This window comes from Nomascus leucogenys, chromosome 19 (genome assembly GCF_006542625.1).
Source record: "Nomascus leucogenys isolate Asia chromosome 19, Asia_NLE_v1, whole genome shotgun sequence".
In the NCBI taxonomy this organism is placed as follows: Eukaryota; Metazoa; Chordata; class Mammalia; order Primates; family Hylobatidae; genus Nomascus; species Nomascus leucogenys.
The window spans coordinates 32152234-32170626 of record NC_044399.1 but is presented as its reverse complement, the minus strand read 5'-3'; the positions used below and the strand labels follow the sequence as shown (position 1 = coordinate 32170626).

The window sequence follows — 18393 nt, the reverse complement described above, 5'->3', positions numbered from 1 at the left end:
GCAGGCAAAAATGGAAGAAGAAGGCCATCTAGGAAGCTATTTCTTCAACTCAGGGTGGTATCCTGGAGGAGGTGGGAAAACATTGGATACTGGATATATTTTATGGGTAGAATATATACTGACTAATTGGACATAGGGCATGAAAAAAAAATCAAGAATGACCATAGATTGGTTTTTTTGTTTTTGTTTCTTGAGACAGAGTCTCACTCTGTCGCCCAGGCTGGAGTACAGTGGCAAGATTCTGTCTCACTGGAACCTCCACCTCCCGGGTTCAAGCCATTCTCCTGCCTTAGCCTCCTGAGTAGCTGGGATTACAGGCGCCCACCACCACATCTGGCTAATTTTTGTATTTTTAGTACAGAGAGAGTTTCACCATGTTGGCCAGGCTGGTCTCAAACTCCTGACCTAAGGTGATCTGCCCACTTTGGCCTCCCAAATTGTTGGGATTACAGGCATGAGGCACCACGCTTGAACCCATAGATTTTTTTTTTTTTTTTTTAAAGAAACAGCGTTTCGGCCAGGCACAGTGGCTCACACTTGTAATCCTAGCACTTTGGGAGGCCAAGACAGGTGGATTTCATGAGCTCAGGAGTTTGAGACCAGCCTGGGCAACACGGTGAAACCCTGTCTCTACTAAAATGCAAAAAATTAGCCGGGCATGGCAGCATGCACCTGTAGTCCCAGCTACTTGGGAGGTTGAGGCAGGAAAATTGCTTGAACCTGGGAGGTGGAGGTTGCAGTGAGCTGAGATCAAGTCACTGCACTTCAGTCTGGGTGACAGAGTGAGACTCCGTTTCAAAAAAAAAAAAGAAAAAATAAAAAAGAAACAGGTTTCACTGTGTTGTCCAGGCTGCAGTACAGTGGTGCATTCATAGCTCACTGCAGCCTCAACCTCCCTGGCTCAAGAGATCCTCCTGCCTCAGCCTCCTGAGTAGCCAGGATTACAGGCATGAGTCACCATGCCCAGCTGATCATAGATTTTCGGCTCTGAGAAAAGAGGAAACTGAGCTGCCATCAACTGAGATGGGAAGATGTGAGTAAAGTAGATTTGGCCACAGCATGGGGGAATGGCGCTCTGATTTAGATGCCTGGAATGTGAGATGCCTACTACCTGTCTATTATATTTGGTCCAAGGGGTCGAGTAGGTAGTTAGAGACACAGATCTGCAGTTCAGAAGAATGGTCTGGGCTGAAATTAAAAACATGACAGTCATCAGCTTAGAGATGGTATTTAAGTCATAAAACTGCACAGGATCCCGAGAGAGAGAAAGTAGAGAAAAGGACCAAGGCCTGAGCCATGTGGTTCTCCATCAGGAAGAGAGCAGGAGAAAGAGGAGGACCGGGAAGGGAGTGTGAGGAGGAGCAGCCTGAAGCCAGGTGAAGGGGGTATCGAGGAGGAGGGAGGAAGGCAAAGGTGGCCAATACGCTTAGTGGGAGGAGGGCTGAGAATTGACCCTTAGATTTAGCAATGCAGTGGTCACCAGTGACCTTGACAGTGATTCTGGTAGGGGTGGGGGCGATGGCCTAAGTGGATTGCGCCTAAGGGAGAATGAGAGGGAGGTCCTGGAGACGGCAACTTTGTTCGCTTTTTCCAGGAATTTTGAAGGTAAAAGGAGCAAAGAATTGGGGCAACAGTTAGTTGATCCCAGAGTGGGGTTGAGGGGTGGCGGGGGAGGTGAAGTCAGAAGTTTTGTTAGGGGCCGGGCGCGGTCGCTCACACCTGGAATCCCAGCACTTTGGGAGGCTGAGGTGGGCAGATCACCTAAGGTCAGGAGTTCGAGACCAGCCTGGCTAACATGGTGAAACCCCGTTTCTACTAAAAATACAAAAAATTAGCCAGGCGTGGTGGCGCGCGCCTGTAATCCCAGCTACTCAGGAGGATGAGGCAGAAGAATTGCTTGAACCCAGGAGGCAGAGGTTGCAGTGAGCTGAGATCACGCCATTGCACTCCAGCTTGGGCAACAAGAGTAAAACTCCGTCTCAAAAAAAAAAAAAAGAAAAGAAGTTTTGTTAAGATGGAAAATAACTGTGTTTATATGCTGGTGGGAATTTTGATGATGGAGCAGCAGAGGGAAGACTTCCTGGAGCAACGCTCAGGAGGAAGGAAGGGATGGGGCCTGTGCATCAGGGCAGGAACTGGCTTTAGATGACAACTGTGCTGTCCATCTACACTAACAGGTGGAGAGCAGAGACATGGGTGCCTATGTTTTCCGAGAGCTTCCCTTTTCTTTTATTTTTTTATTTTTGAGACAGGGCCTCACTCTGTTGCCCAGGCTGGAGCACAGTGGCATGGTCATAGCTTACTGCAGCCTCAACCTCCCAGGCTCAAGCAATCCTCCCACCTCCGCCTCCTGAGTAGCTGGAACTACACGTGCACACCATTATGCCCAGCTTGTGGTTGTAAATTTAAAGTGAGACCAGGCGTCGAGGTTGTATGTCTTTCTCTAGCCATCACGCACGTTCAGCTGTGTAGTGCAGGCACAGGATAGATGGAAGGTGGATTTGATCAGGGTTTCTGTCACATGAGCATGACAAAGCCAGAGGACTGCCCTGCGTCTGCCTTTGGTTGGGCCTGGGTATATCTGTGTGCCTTTGTAGATAAGGGCAGATGGCACTGTCAGGAGGTCTGTGCTACTCTGGGTGTGTCAAAGTGTCCTGTAGCTGTCAATGGCCACGGCTGGGTGTATTTTTGTGTGTTCTTGGTGTCTTTCCACGTCTATGTCTGTGTGTTCCTATATGACACAGTCGCTGAGAATGCCTGAGAATGCCTAAGTGTGCACATTTTTTTTTTTTTTTGAGACTGAGTCTTGCTCTGTCACACAGGCTGGAGTGCAGTGGCGTGATCTTTGCTCACCACAACCTCCACCTCCCAGGTTCAGCCTCCCGTGTAGCTGGGATTACAGGTGCCAGCCACCACACCTGGCTAATTTTTGTATTTTTTTTTTTTTAGCAGGGACAGGGCTTTGCTACATTGGCCAGGCTGGTCTCAAACTCCTGACCTCAAGTGATCTGCCCGCCTCGGCCTCCCAAAGTGCTGGGATTATAGGTATGAGCCACCATGCCCGGCCTATGTGAGTGCACAATTCTGTATCCAAACGTGTGTGAGTGGATCTGTGTACCTCTGTACACCTGTATGGTGTACAGGGGCATCCCTCTACGTACAGATGAGTGTCTGTGTGACTGTGGCTGGTGTGGGTCTCCAAGTTTGTCTACTGTGTCTCTTTGTACACCCGTGTGTCTACACATCGTTTATCTATTTGCATCTCAATGCTATGGGGCTCTATATTTGTGTACTGTGCATATTTGTGTGTGCCTCCCCTCAGGAGCTGTGATGTGGTACTGTCAAATGTCAACCCCAGCCCCTCACCCTGGCCGATTCCTGTCACATTCATGCCCTGCTGGGCTGAGTTGCGGCCAAGAAGGGCTGTATTGGGAGGGAAGGCCTTGGGCTTAAACCTGGCTCCTGTGCTCGGGGCCCAGGACCCTTCTGGGTGGAAGTTGTGTCTCTGCTCCCAGGATCTCCAAGACCCAAGCCCGGTGAGAAGCTGGGCACAATGACAACAGGCTCTGCTCTAACAAAATAACACCCAGCTTTAGAGGAAGAAAAATGTGAGCTGGACCCACACATCAACAATGATCCTGTAGGCCTTCAACTCAGAGGGGTGGGGCTGGGTAGGAGTGCTGACCGCAGACACTCACACTCTTCTCCTCCAGAAAGCAGGGCCAGTTCCCCAACCAGAGGAGAGGTGGAGGGGACACAGTGGCCCCAGGGTCAATGGGCCTGGAGTTAATCATCTACTCTGGTATCTCTGGGCCCCATTGGCTGCCTGGGGACACGGCCCTCTGGGATGAAGCCCAAAGGAGTCAGAAGCCGCTTCCCAGCCCATTTCCACCTCATAGGCTCAGGGGCAATGGAGCTGCTTCAGTCAGCAGGGACTGAATTGGGTGGGCCCCTAGGAAGCCCCCAGTCTGAGGGAGACACCAGTCCTGCCCTCAGGGAGCCCTAGTCTGAGTCAAAGAGGACAGAGACAAGAAGGAGGAATTCTGAGTGGAGAGGGGTCAGCAGGGCTGGCCTGCTGTGATGAAGAGCTGGCCTTGCAGCCTAGGGAAAGGGAAGCACATCTGGGTTGGAAGAGTTTGGAGAGGGAAAACTATTATGCCCCTGGAGGCTAAGACCTCCTCCTCCGGTAGATTCTGAGAAGTGTGTGTGTGGCTGGGCCTGAGAGTAAAAAGGGAAGAGAAAGAAGGCCCTGGAGGTGGCCCCACCAGGTAGGGGGTGCAGCCCCTCCATGCCATTGCTTCATGCTTTGCCTTGGAACCCAAGATTTCTAAGTGGGAAAACAAAAAACTCAATGAGGAGGTCCTATGTCAGCCCCTCCTTCCACTACAGAGTCTCCCCCTGGGACAGTGTGTCCAAGGGTTGGGGGACTGCGGGGAAGATCCCAGAAACGGGTAAGCACACTCACTCGGCCTCCCCTGGAGAATCCTCAGGAGGGAAGCAGCCCAAGCCCTGCTCCCCAAAAAGGCAGAGCCCCAGGTGTCAGGACTCCAGCATGGGGAGACAAAACTACGTGCAAGGAAGCGGGGAGGAGCAGGGCTAGGAACTGAGGGTGCTTAGGGTCTGGCCATGCCACTGATGAGCTGTGTGACCTTGGCCAGGTCACCTCCCCTCTACAACAACAGAGGGTCCTCTTTCCCCCTCTGTAACAACAGAGGGTCTGACTGGATCAGAGTGTATCCAAGGGCAGGATGTGTGCAGCTGACAGTGCCCAGCACATGGACACAGTATGAAGTAACATTGAATCATACCCTGTGAATGTTTTCCAGCCTTTCAAGTCCTTTCCAAAACTTGCTTAAGAGCATAGATCTGGAGCAGAACTGCTTCCACGGCTTGTGAGCTGAGTGATCCTGACCCTCACATATTTCTGTACCTCCATTTTCTCATCTGTAAAATGGGAATAATGATAATAGCTATCCTGGAGTCACTGAGAGGATTAAATGAATGACTATTTGTGAAGTCCTTTGCATAGTGCTTGGCATTTGACATGTGTTAGCTATTCCTCTACCACAAAGAAGGCTTTGCTTGGTGCTAGGGTATCTTTAACACATGGCACCTGCTAACCTTCCATGTTACCAAGAAAGCAGGCAAGCTATGCAGCTGGAATGTAATGGAAGGTAATAACATTGTTTTCCTCTCACTTGATTCTTTTTTAATTTTAATTTTTATTTTTTTTTGAGACAGAGTCTCATTCCGTTGCCCAGACGGGAGTGCAGTGGCACAATCTCGGTTCGTCGCAATCTCCTTCTCCCAGGCTCAAGTGATTCTCTGGTCTCAGCCTCCTGAGTAGCTGGGATTACAGGAACATGCCACTACTGCCTGGCTAATTTTTATACTTTTAGTAGAGACGGGGTTTCACCATGTTGGCCAGGCTGGTCTTGAACTTCTGACCTCAAATGACCCACCCGCCTCCTCACTTGATTCTTAAGGCTTATGGCAAGTGATACTGGCCTAGTTACAGACCTAACATGGATAAACTTTTAGTTTAAAAAGGTTAAAGAGGGCCAGGCGTGGTGGCTCACGCCTGTAATTTAGGAGGCCGAGGCAGGTGGATCACAAGGTCAGGAGTTTGAGACCATCCTGGCCAACATGGTGAAACCCTGTCTCTACTAAAAATACAAAGATTAGCCGGGTGTGGTGGTGTCTGCCTGTAATTCCTGCTGCTCAGGAGGCTGAGGCAGGAGAATCGCTTGAACCCGGAAGGCGGGGATTACGGTGAGCCAAGATCACGACACTGCACTCCAGCCTGGGCAATAGGGTGGGACTCCGTCTCAAACAAACAAACAAAAAGGTTAAAGAGATCGAGTGAAGTAGCTCACACCTGTAATCCCAGCACCTTGGGAGGCAGAAGTGGGAGGACTGCTTGAACTCAGGAGTTAAAGAACAGCCTGGGCAACATGGTGAAAACCCATGTCTTAAAAAAAAAATTTTTTTTTTTTTAATTAGCTGGGCATGGTGGTGTGCATTTGTGGTCCCAGCTACTCAGGAGGCTGAGGCAGGAGGATCATTTGAACCTGGGAGGTGGAGGCTGCAGTGAGCTATGATTGCACCACTGTACTCCAGCCTGGGCAACAGAGTGAGACCCTATCTCAAAAAACAAAATGAAAAACTCTATTTTATTTTATTTTTACCAGATGTGATATTTGATAAGGAAAAGCTTTAACACTGAAGTATTATAAATTTTCAGGGGTGTTTTGAGGATATCACAGAATTCCTCAAGCTGGTACCCAGTGACAGGAGTTTGGCAAACCCTGGTAACCTCATGGTCATTCATTAGGTTCTTCTTTGAGCTCAGGCAACAGGACAGATAAGGCCAGCACCACCCGCCTCCCTCCCTCCCACTGCCCCCCTTCTTCTACTCTTTCCAGCTCCCTCCTTCCAGCTCCCTGCCCAGCCCTGTGCTCAAAGCCACCTGCAGTCCCTTCTTCTCTGGTCAGAATGCCAATCATCCAAGACCCTGCAGACTCCCAAAGCCGCCCCTGGAACCTACCTTGGCAGCAGATTAAAGACAACCCGCCACATTTAGTCTCGGCCCCATGACCGATAGTGGGTTCAGTTCCTCCAGGGGCGGGGGAGCCTAGTGGCCCCGCCCCCTGACTCATGGCCTGACTCTCCTCAAACGCACCCAGAGGAGACTCCTGGTCCCCTGTCCGGACCCCGCCCCGACCAGGTTCAGCCCCGCCCAACGGCAAGTTAAGAGCCCCCCAGTGCCGGACGCTCCAGACAGACTGCCACTCTTGGGGGGCAAGAGTTGGTTGTCGTCATGGCGACGGCGCTGATGGCTGCGGTTCTGCGGGCAGCTGCTGTGGCCCCGAGGTTGAGAGGCCGGGGAGGCACTGGGGGCGCCCGAAGGCTGAGCTGTGGCGCGCGGCGGCGGGCGGCGAGGGGCACCAGCCCGGGGCGCCGGCTCAGCACCGCCTGGTCGCAGCCCCAGGCCCCACCGGAGGAGTACGCGGGCGCGGACGACGTCTCCCCGTCACCCGTCGCCGAGAAGCCGTCGTGGGTGCCAAGTCCCATGCCCCCGGTGCCCCACGAGACCCCAGAGCCTCCCTCGGGCCGTTCGCTGGTGCAGCGGGACATCCAGGCCTTCCTGAACCAGTGCGGGGCCAGCCCCGGGGAGGCGCGCCACTGGCTCACGCAGTTCCAGACCTGCCACCACTCCGCGGACAAGCCCTTCGCCGTCATCGAGGTGAGCGGAGCCCGGCGTGGGCCGTGACACAGCGAGGGGATGGGGTTGTGTGGCCACCTGTCCTCAGGCATGGCAGGATACGCTGCGGGCTCTGCGCAGCGGAAGCGGGAAGGAGCCCGGCAGAGCCCAGACCAGCGCCGCCGGGAATGGGAGAGGCCGTAAGCTCCTCCGGAAGCCTCACGCCCAGCCGGAGTGAGGATCCTGGGGGCTCCCACCCGCCAGGTGTGATGCTCCGAAGAAGGCCCCCAACATGGGCGTACTTAGGGGTTCAGAAGGACCTGGACGGGAGACGCTTGCACTGCCCCTCCCCCAAAGGTGTCCCGGAGTCCAAGGTCGCAGGGAGGAGGGCGGGAGGTACCCCAGCGTGAGACAAGGGAGTGGCAAGACCCAACGGGGCAAAGGGCGGAGCAGGTGGGCACCGGTGGCCAGAAGTGGGTCCTGACAGCTTCTGGAAGGGTAGGGTCACCGAGACGGCCCTGCAGGCCAGGCTGTGGGAGCCAGCGGCTCAGGCCCGTGTCACGCTCCTTGAAAGCCCACTCCTCCGCAGGTGGACGAGGAGGTGCTCAAATGCCAGCAGGGCGTATCCAGTCTGGCCTTTGCCCTGGCCTTCTTGCAGCGCATGGACATGAAGCCGCTGGTGGTCCTGGGGCTGCCGGCCCCTACGGCGCCCTCGGGCTGTCTTTCCTTCTGGGAGGCCAAGGCGCAGCTGGCCAAGAGCTGCAAGGTGCTGGTGGACGCGCTTCGACACAACGCCGCCACTGCTGTGCCTTTTTTTGGCGGCGGGTCGGTGCTACGCGCTGCCGAGCCCGCTCCCCATGCCAGGTTAGTGCCCGCCCTGCCCGCCCAGGCGTCCTCAGAGCGCGCTACTCCGCCCGCCCTGCCCCGTCCAGCAGGCCTGGAGGGGGCCCTCTCGAGCACCACGTCTGGCCCACAGCTACGGCGGCATCGTCTCGGTGGAGACAGACCTGCTGCAGTGGTGCCTGGAGTCGGGCAGCATCCCCATCCTGTGCCCCATCGGGGAGACGGCCGCGCGCCGCTCCGTGCTTCTCGACTCCCTGGAGGTGACCGCGTCGCTGGCCAAGGCGCTGCGGCCCACCAAAATCATCTTCCTCAATAACACAGGCGGCCTGCGGGACAGCAGTCAGAAGGTGCGGCCCTTTCTTTCCCCTCCCCGCACACCGGCGATCCGGGCCTTCTCTTGCGCCCCTCCCACTTCTCCCCGACGGGCCGCAGACTCACTAGCAAGCCGGGTGGGTAGAAAAGCCTAAGGGAGTATAGGGGAGGAGTTCAGCCCTGGGTGCCCAGATCTGCGCCCTCCCCGGCCAAGGACTCCGGGCGTAAAGATAAAGGGGTCAGAGAAAAGAGAGGTCCGTGGGGGGCAGGGGCGCAGTCCGTGCCGGCTGTGGGCCAGGCTCACCCACTGGCTCCGGACACAGGTCCTGAGTAACGTGAACCTGCCCGCCGACCTGGACCTGGTGTGCAACGCCAAGTGGGTGAGCACAAAAGAACGGCAGCAGATGCGGCTCATCGTGGACGTGCTCAGCCGCCTGCCCCACCACTCCTCCGCCGTCATCACCGCCGCTAGCACGCTGCTCACTGAGCTCTTTAGCAACAAGGGTGAGGGCGGTGGGCGGGCCGGGGACTGGGTCCCGGGAGTGAGCACTGGCCGGGGCTGGGTGTCTGCGGTCAGGAGAAGCGGCTTCTCCTCCTGTCCAGGAGCCGTAGCGGGGGCGGGGGGTGTCACAGCAATGGCTCCTGCTGCTGCTGAAACCCGGGGGAGGTGAGATAGGAGGAGACACTGCGTACTAGAAGGGAACTCCGAAGGAATTAAAGGAATGGGCGGGACTAGGGGAGAGAAGGAGGGGCCCCGGTGGGCGAGGCCACGGGCGGGACCACAAGGGAGGGGTTCGACCATGAGAGATGGGCGGGGCTTAGGTGGGTGGACCAGGTCAGCGGCGGGAGACAGACTTCAAGGAGAGAGGCAGGACTAACGGAAGTGGGTGGGGCTCCAGGAGGAGCTTGGGGCACAATCTCTGCCTGGGAAAAGCATCTCCTTGAATGAAAATCACAGACAAATCTATGCAGACCACTGAAATCATTTCACTGTGGAGGTCTCCCAAAGACGGAAATTGTCCCACCAGCCCCTGTCCTACCTGCAGTCCCCACTAGGCTGCGCAAACGACTCTCCAGCCAGACTATCCTCTCCCCATCCTCCTCCAGGGTCCGGGACCCTGTTCAAGAACGCCGAGCGAATGCTACGGGTCCGCAGCCTGGACAAGCTGGACCAGGGCCGTCTAGTGGACCTGGTCAATGCCAGCTTCGGCAAGAAGCTCAGGGACGACTACCTGGCCTCGCTGCGCCCACGGCTGCACTCCATCTACGTCTCCGAGGGGTGAGCCTGCGGACCCCAGAGGGCAGGGTCTGGGGGGCAGTCGGGCAGCTTCTGACCAAGGAGAGGTCCCAGCCTGCCGCTCTCCCGCTGCGCCAGGTACAACGCCGCCGCCATTCTGACCATGGAGCCCGTCCTGGGGGGCACCCCGTATCTGGACAAATTTGTGGTGAGCTCCAGCCGCCAGGGCCAAGGCTCCGGCCAGATGCTGTGGGAGTGCCTGCGGCGGGACCTTCAGACACTTTTCTGGCGCTCCCGGGTCACCAACCCCATCAATCCCTGGTAGGTCCCGCCACTCCCAGCTCTGGGCTGGGCCCCGACTTTCCTCCCCTCTCCCGCCCTTGCCAACCATGCCAAGAAGGCTGGGCTTCCTCTTCTTCCACTGGTCTCCCTTTCACTACCTCCCAGGGGCAGACCTCACAGAAAGCCTGAGATTTCCCGAGTTAAAGCACGCTTAACACTCCTTTCCTGGAAGCAAGTGACACCTCCTAACCCCCACGCAGCCCGCCTCTCACAGGGGCCTGAGGAATCCTAACCCTTCTGTGTCTATTGGAGGCCTGTGGCGCCTCCAGTGGAACACCCCTCCTCTCTCCTTCAGTAACTATCCCCTCACCCCTACACCCTGCTCTGTGAGCACTAGGAAGTGAGCAAGAACCCTCCTCTTTGCTGCACAGCCCAGGCAGTGTGGAGAGCAAGGCACCCGCTCCCTTCCTGTGTGCGCCTGGCAAGGTACCTAACTTCTCTGAGCCTTAGCTGCTTCTCTGTGAGCTGAGCATCACAATGCCAGGCTCAGGCCTCTGCTGTGAGGACAAAATGAGATAACACACAGCAGGACCAAGCTGGGTGCCCAGCATGCAGTAGGTCCTCAATTAATGTTCTTTGAAGACAGAACCAGTGAGTAATGAACACTGGCCTTGCCCTAAAAACTTTTTCCTACATCACCTCCCCACACCCAGGTACTTCAAACACAGTGATGGCAGCTTCTCCAACAAGCAGTGGATCTTCTTCTGGTTTGGCCTGGCTGATATCCGGGACTCCTATGAGTTGGTCAACCATGCCAAGGGACTGCCAGACTCCTTTCGCAAGCCAGCTTCTGACCCAGGCAGCTGACCCTCACCATGGACGCTACAGGCCCTGGAATGGCCAGGGTGGACCAAAAGCCATGCCAGCTGGGCATGACCCCAGGCAGCCAGCCACAGGCTGGAGGGGGCTTGTTGGCTGAGTGATCTGCAGAGGAGAAAGCAGCCCCAGCTCTGCCCAGAGGAGGCGCTGAAGTGGGACAAGCACAGGAAAGAGGGGGACCAGTCTAGGACCCCAACTCGACTCACTCTAAAGCCACAACCAAATGGCCTTCGATTTTCAACCTGGGGATTAGGGGAGGGGAGGGTGCCTTCCAGGGCTCTACTCAGGACTAACCCTAAGGGTGGGCTAGTTTCTGTGCCTCTGTGCTATGTTTTGAGGCTCCCTTACCCAAAATAACACCCCTACCCACACGATATTCTACCATTCATTTTAATTCCTTTAGGTCTTGCAGTTTTTCAGGAGGCCTTGATTAAAATGCAAATATTTGTCTGAGAGTCAGCTTACACTTGAAAGAAAATTAGAAGTGACCCCATGGGAGCAAGATTTTTTTTTTTTTTAAGACAGGGTCTTGCTCTGTTACCAAGGCTAGAGTACAGTGGTGCAATCACAGCTCACTGCAGCCTCGACCTCCCAGGCTCAAGCAATCCTCCCACGTCAGCCTCCTAAATAAGCTGGTACCACAGGCATGCACTGCCACACCTGGCTTTTTTTTTTTTTTTTTTGGTAGAGACAAGGTCTCACTATGTTGCCAAGGCTGCTCTCAAACTCCTGGGCTCAAGCAATTCTCCCTGCTTGGCCTCCCAAAGTGCTAGGATTACAGGCTGAGAGCAAAATCTTGAGGGTTAGGGAATCAGGGGACTCCTGGAGGGAGTAGAAAACTTCTATGATGAATGCTGCCACCATCTCCCTCCCAGAGGTTAGGAAGCATCCTCCCTTCCACAGACCAGGCCACAGCAGCCCCAGCTCCCCTTCCCTGTGAGTGCCTCCACCCACAGCTCCCTTTCTAGGCTGGGCTCACAGCCAGACCCAGGCATCAGTGGCGGACCGTTTACCTGCAAAAGCCCAGAGAAGTTAAAAGATGGCTTTGGCTTAAAAGCTCAAACTTGGACTTTTCCCCTAGGCCCTACTAGTGGTTGTGTCGTCTCTACAGGACTCGATGGGCAGAAATCCAAAGCCCAGGAGTTTCATTTGACATCTTTTTTTTTTGGGGGGGGACAGAGTTTCACTCTCACCCAGGCTGGAGTGCAGTGGCGCAATCTCGGCTCACTGCAAGCTCCGCCTCCCGGGTTCACGCCATTCTCCTGCCTCAGCCTCTCCGAGTAGCTGGGACTACAGGCGCCCGACAACACGCCCGGCTAATTTTTTTTTTGTATTTTTAGTAGAGACGGGGTTTCACCGTGGTCTCGATCTCCTGACCTCGTGATCCGCCCGCCTCTGCCTCCCAAAGCGCTGGGATTACAAGCGTGAGCCACCGCGCCCGGCCTCATTTGACATTTTTTGAAGCTCCATGATGTACCAGGCACCATTACCGGCTGCTGCTGGGGTGACTTTCTGGCAGACACGCATAGACAAGAAGGGAGAAGGTCACCGGATGCAGTGGCTCACGCCTGTAATCCCAGCACTTTAGGAGGCCGAGGCGGGCGGATCTCGAGGTGAGGAGATTGAGACCATCTTGGCTAACACAGTGAAACCCCGTCTCTACTAAAAATACAAAAAATTAGCTGGGCGTGGTGGCGGGCACCTGTAGTCCCAGCTACTTGGGAGGCTGAGGCAGGAGAATCACTTGAACCCGGGAGGCGGAGGAAAAAAAACTGTAGTCCCAGCTACTCGGGGGGCTGAGGCAGGAGAATGGTGTGAACCCGGGAAGTGGAGCTTGCAGTGAGCAGAGATCGCACCACAGCACTCCAGCCTGGGTGGCAGAGCAAGACTCCGTCTCAAAAAAAAAAAAAAAGGGAGGTCAACAAGGAGACCATCGTGGTACAGTAGGGGCTGGAATACAGCAGCCTCTGTCTCCCCTCAGGAGATGGGTCACAGTGAGTACATATCTGGACTTCGCCATTAGCCAGACCTGACCAGAGCTGGATTTGCTCTGTGGCTTGACTGAAACTGCTTATCCTCTCTGAGCCTCCATTTCCTTCCTGTGTAAAGTGTAAAATATTCCACTTCACAGTGGACACTTCACAGTTCTCTCCCTCTAGCTGCTCTCACCAAAGATGTCTTCATAAGAACCAGCTCCAAATGGGCAGAAAAAGACAACCTACAACAAGAGGGATTGAGGTGAGGGATAGAAAGCATATAGTACAGTGAGGATTTTGAGATTCTTGAAAAAGCCACTGGGCACAGTGGCTCACACCTGTAGTCCCAGCACTTTGGGAGGCTGAGGCTGAGGCTGGAGAATCACTTGAGCCAAAGAGTCTGAAACCAGCCTGGACAACAAAGTGAAACCTCGTCTCTAAAAAATAAAGAAGTGAAAAATTAAAAAAAAAAAAAGAGAGAGAGAGAGAGCCAAAGAACTGTGGGAAATCTTGGAACAGGGGAAAGATCGGGGAGGCCCAAGGTGGGGCTTGACCAGATCTAGTGTTTCAAGAAACCCAAGATCAATCCAATGGCAGAGTGCCCTGTTGGGGAGAAGAGAAAAGCAAAACCAAATGTCTATATAAAATGTTTATTTTTGGAGGACTGTGTGGTCTAGTGTTTGGGAGGGAACTCCACCCCCACCAGGCCAACCATGGAGCTAGAAACAGAGACAGCAGGAAGGGCAAAGCTGGCCACTGCCTGCTCCACCCCTTCACAGCCCAGAGCAGACCACGGCCTGCTCCACTCTCAAGGTGAGTGACAGAGAGTTGGTACTGTTTCTGCCCCTGGCATACCCTGAGAACCCATGTGACTTCTGTAGTGCTCAGCCCCTGTGCCCCTCCTGGGCCTGATCCACATGTGCCAACACACACACTCACTCTCACAGTCTCCGAACAGCACTGCAGAGCCTAGCTGCATCTGCCAGGTTCAAAGAGGAATTTTTCACATTTGCTCACTTCCAATCTCCATCTTCCTTCCTCTGTCTCCCACTCTCCCACTCTCAGGAGCCGCATCCCAGCCCTGCCATACTCCCTTCTCAGGGACAGGAGACTCAGGGGGCAGCTGGCCTCAGCTCTCCTAACAGGAAAAAAACCTGTACAGCATTAGTGCCAGGGCTCCTGCCCTCCCAAGCGCTGAGCCCAGAAATTTGGACAAATGAGCTGCCTCTTAACTGCAAAAAACAATTTTAAAAAAGCAAAAGATCAAACACACAGACCAAAAAGCATAAATAAACAGCAACTGGGCCAGCAAGGAGGAAGGCAGGGTGACCCTCAGTGGCTCCCTGTGCCCATCTCAGCCTCTTGCCATAAAACTCAGCCATCAGTGGCCAGGATGACAGCAGTTCCGAAGATGCCCACACTCTCTCCAAGGAGCTTCATCTGGTTCCAGAACTCAACACGCCGCGTGTTGTGCCAGTAAGCAACATTGCCATCAATGAGCAGCATGACAGGGGGCAGCAGTACAGCCAGGATCTGGGCAGCGAGGGTCACGTAGTAGCCTGACAGAAAGGCCAGGGCCAGGACGCCATATAGCACGAAGAACAGCTGGATCATCAGCTCCCCTCCTGGGAGATGGTTCAGATACGCCAGCCGGTCCTCCTTGCTGTGCTGCAGTGAGTAGGCCTGGAGACATACCATCCTCTAAGACTCTCCAACAGGCTCAGAAGCCTGTCTGGGGAAAACCACCCCTGAGATGGCACCTGCAAATGAGCCCCTGCAGATGGGCTTCTGACTCCCCTCTTGGATGGGGGAACCTCTGAAAGTAGGGCCTTTGTCTCCCCCTCAGACTATGGAGCCCCAGGAGATTAGGGCCTATGTCTCCCCTCAGCCTAGGGGCTATGAAGGAAGTGTATTTCCACAGTCAGACTAGAGCTCCCACCTCTGAATATGGGAGCCCACACAGAGAGCTGTACATGAGATATACTCGGTAATTAAGATGAGACCTAATGGCCTGGGGCCTGTCCATGTCCCCAGTCACCGTGGCCTCCCCTAGCACCAGGGAGAACCGTAAGTGGCTACCCTAGAGCTCTCATCAGCTCTAGGGGGCAGAGTCCCAACTGGGGCCTGACCCCCACCAAACCTCTCCTTTATCCCCTTCTAGTCCTTTGGGGGCTGGAGCCATGAGAGAATCACCCCATCTTGTTCTCCTGGCTCTCAGGGTTGGAATTTAATTGCCAGTCTACCTCGTGGCAACACTTTTGGAGGAAGGGCCTCTCAACAGGCATTTGGAGGGCCTCTGAGGCCTAGAAGCTAGCCGGGGCAATTCCCAGAGAGCCAGGCCATCAGGAACTGCACTCAAGGCCTCATTCTGTGTCTATCTTCCTGGGGTTCTGCCATGGCTGGACTCACAGTTCACTCCCAGCCAGGCACCTCCAACCAACAGTCCCCCAACATACCACACAGATGAGGTAGATACCCAGGAACACCTGGCCGGTGGACTGCAGGGAGCGGCTGCGAGGTTTCCGGCGGTACAGCTCCCCAGCACCGCTGGCCAACACAAGAAAGCCGCCGATGATGGCAACTGTGCGAGAGTACATACGGACCTAGGCCGGGGTAAGGGGACCCCAGTCAAGAACTGCAGCTGCCACATCTTTCCTGGCTTCCCAGAGTGTAGAACCACCCCACTCTACACATCCCATTCCATCTGATGAACCCTCTTACATTTCCAAGCTTGGTGGGCAGATGCAACAGACAGATCATTTTATATATATATATATATATATATATATATAGAAACTGAGGCCCAGAGGGTTAAGAAAACTGTCAGGTCTGGCCAGGCGCAGTGGCTCACGCCTGTAATCCCAGCACTTTGGGAGGCCGAGGCAGGTGAATCACCTTGAAGTCAGGAGTTTGAGACCAGCCTGGCCAAAATGAGGAAACCCTGTCTACTAAAAATACAAAAATTAGTCGGGCATGGTGAAGGGCGCCTGTAATCCCAACTACTTGGGAGACTGAGGCAGGAGAATCGTTTGAACCTGGAAGGCGGAGGTTGCAATGAGCTGAGATAGCGTCACTGCACTCCAGCCTGGGCGACGGAGCGAGACTCTTTCAAAAAACAACAAAAAAGAAAACTGGCAGGTCCTACCTGCCAGTAAGTGGCAGAACCCAGACACAATGTGTTTCTCCCTTCCCCACTCTCAGATCTGTAGACTCTAATCTTGGTGTTCTTTATTCTACGTGGCATGGGATCTATGCCACAAAAACATTGATCTTGCTGCCCTATAGCTGTTCACACATCTTCCCCCCCTAAGGGTCTGACAGTCTCTTCCTCAAGGACAGTGCCTTTGTCCAACGTTATCTCCAAGCCTGCAGGGCCTGGCACAGGTTCTGGCTTAAATGCTATACTAATTACATTTTCATAAAATTATTTTATGAAAACTAGATACTCTCCAAGGTCCTTTGTACCCCATGAGTCTGAGATTACTAAACTAACAGTTTAAAAGATTCTGGGAACCAGGTGACCGGGGTTCTGGAGTATCCTAACTGTGTTGTGGCTTTGGGAAAGTGTTTCCCATCTCTAGACCTCAGTTTCCACACTTTGAAGAGGAAATTTGTGTGGTCTCTAAGATCCATTTCTGCGCTCTGTAATCTCCATAAGCCTAGGGGTTCGAACCTCCCAGGCTTCACACTGTGCACCTGGCCAGCACCATTCATCGCCCACCAACAGCCCTGGGCATTGGCCTCTGATTCCCCGTCACCCAGAGGGAAGCCCCTTTTGGGGCCAAGGCGCTCACCTTCAGCCAGTCCCCGTAGTGGACGTAGCCCCCGACGTAGGCGGCGTAGGTGCTAATGGCCAATTGGAGTGCGGCCCCCAGCGCGAACCAGCGCCGCTTCACGCCAAAGGACATGAAACTAGCGCACAGCACGGCCGCCCCCATGTCGAAATACAGGTAAGGCACTGGGATGTCGGGCTTCCTGCGAGCCGGGAGTGGGGAAGCAACGAGGACAGAATGAAGCGGTGGGGGAAGAAGATTGAGACCCCTTGAGTTCCCACAGGCTCCACTGCTCCCCAAAACCAGACTCCCCTCCCATGGGCAGGACCGCCCTACCAGATTTGGTACGACACCCAGACCAGAACCCCTCCCAGGGAGGTCCCAATTCCTCCCAGTCCAAGGGTCCCGACTTCTAACCCCCAATTTCTTGCCCACATCACCGCCCCCTGCCGCGTTTAGCGGCTGCGTAGGCCTGCTCACCGGCGTGCCTCAGCCCTCTCAGCGTACAGCATGAGCTGGCTGAAGCAGCCCCAAAAGGGGCAGCGTGTGAGCAGCACCGAACCCAACTGCATGATCAGCTGCAACATCCACCGTCTGGAACCTATCTTCGACGCCATCTTGGGAAAGGGCAGTCCGCTGCGGCCTCACCCCAGTCAGAGAAGCAGGCGCAGGGATGGGATACGCAGCTTCCGGGTCAAGCGCTTTTTCTTCTTTTTCCTTCCGGAAACAACGTGTCGCTCTCTAGTTCCGGATCTAAGGAACTAAGGGATATCTCAAGTCAGTCCATTTCTCCAGCTGCCATGCTCCCGCTGTAGCCCAAATTGTCATATTTTGTCAGTTTAATTGCAGCGGACATCCAGGTGGTCTCTGCATTCCCCTCCAGTGTGTTCTCAGCCCCTTCTCCCACCCCCCTACCCGTTTATATGTTCTCCTAACATCAGCTACCTTCCTTTGAATCACTTTGAATCCTTTGAATCCAGTTGCGAAGTCCAGCCTTCTCGTCTGCTCATGGAGCCTTCAGGGCCCATCTTTGTCCCTGCAAATTTGAAAACTAGACTAGAGGAAGGAACAGTGGGTTCAGGATAGCAGAAGTCTTGGACCATAGTGTGATGTATTGAAGCAAACTGGTCTTTGAATGCAGCCCGATCAGGGCCCTAATCCTAATTCCAACCCTGTGTGATTTTGGGCACATCACCTAAACTTTATGAGACTCATCATGAAATGGGGATAATGACACCTACCTCAGAGTTGTGAACTTTGTTTTTCTTTTTTTTGTTTTGTTTTGTTTTTGAAACGGAGTCTCACTCTGTCGCCTAGGCTAGAGTGCAATGGCACGATCTTGGCTCACTGTAACCTCCGCAACCCGGATTCAACCGATTCTCCTGCCTCAACCTCCTGAGTAGCTGAGACTACAGGCGCTCGTCACCATGCCTGGCTAATTTTTTGTATTTTTAGTAGAGACGGAATTTCACTGTGTTAGCCAGGATGGTCTCGATTTCCTGACTTCATGATCCGCCTGCCTCGGCCTCCCAAAGTGCTGGGATTACAGGCATGAGCCACCGCGCCTGGCCAGAGTTGTGAACTTTAAATGTGACAAGGTCGGTCCTAGTACATAGTAGTGGTTCAATAAATGGTACACATAACGCACCAGAGGAAACCCCCATTTCTGTTAAGTTCAAAGTAAGGGGTCCTCCTGGCTCAAAGTCACCTCTTTGGGTTTTGCCTTTTGCCTGTCCCCTGAGAGAAAAGGGAGATCTGAACATCTGGGACATCTCAAGTCAGTCCATTTCTCCAGCTGCCATGCTCCCGCTGTAGCCCAAATTGTCATATTTTGTCAGTTTAATTGCAGTGGACATCCAGGTGGTCTTTGCATTCCCCTCCAGTGTG

The 18393-nt window shown here is 54.3% G+C and overlaps 3 protein-coding genes across 3 annotated transcripts in view; 1 reads left to right on the top strand and 2 right to left on the bottom strand.

Annotated features, from left to right (window-relative positions):
• PYY (peptide YY) overlaps window positions 1-6626 on the bottom strand; it is a 47739-nt gene extending 41113 nt beyond the window's left edge. Inside the window, exon 1 of the mRNA XM_003270759.1 lies at window positions 6548-6626. The gene's annotated coding sequence lies outside the window, so the exon portion shown is untranslated. The remainder of the gene's footprint in view (window positions 1-6547) is intronic.
• A 76-nt stretch (window positions 6627-6702) lies between these two features.
• NAGS (N-acetylglutamate synthase) lies at window positions 6703-11223 on the top strand. The gene is made up of 7 exons (XM_003270758.2): window positions 6703-7246; window positions 7794-8068; window positions 8181-8394; window positions 8683-8863; window positions 9467-9638; window positions 9735-9917; window positions 10592-11223. Exons 1-7 carry the CDS (start codon window positions 6821-6823, stop codon window positions 10743-10745), a joined length of 1605 nt encoding a protein of 534 aa, XP_003270806.1. The 5' UTR covers window positions 6703-6820; the 3' UTR covers window positions 10746-11223.
• A 2144-nt stretch (window positions 11224-13367) lies between these two features.
• Window positions 13368-17259, bottom strand: TMEM101 (transmembrane protein 101). The gene is made up of 4 exons (XM_003270756.2): window positions 16987-17259; window positions 16528-16708; window positions 15190-15336; window positions 13368-14416 (listed from the first exon to the last, which is right to left on the bottom strand). Exons 1-4 carry the CDS (start codon window positions 17121-17123, stop codon window positions 14108-14110), a joined length of 774 nt encoding a protein of 257 aa, XP_003270804.1. The 5' UTR covers window positions 17124-17259; the 3' UTR covers window positions 13368-14107.
• Between the last annotated feature and the right edge of the window lie 1134 nt (window positions 17260-18393).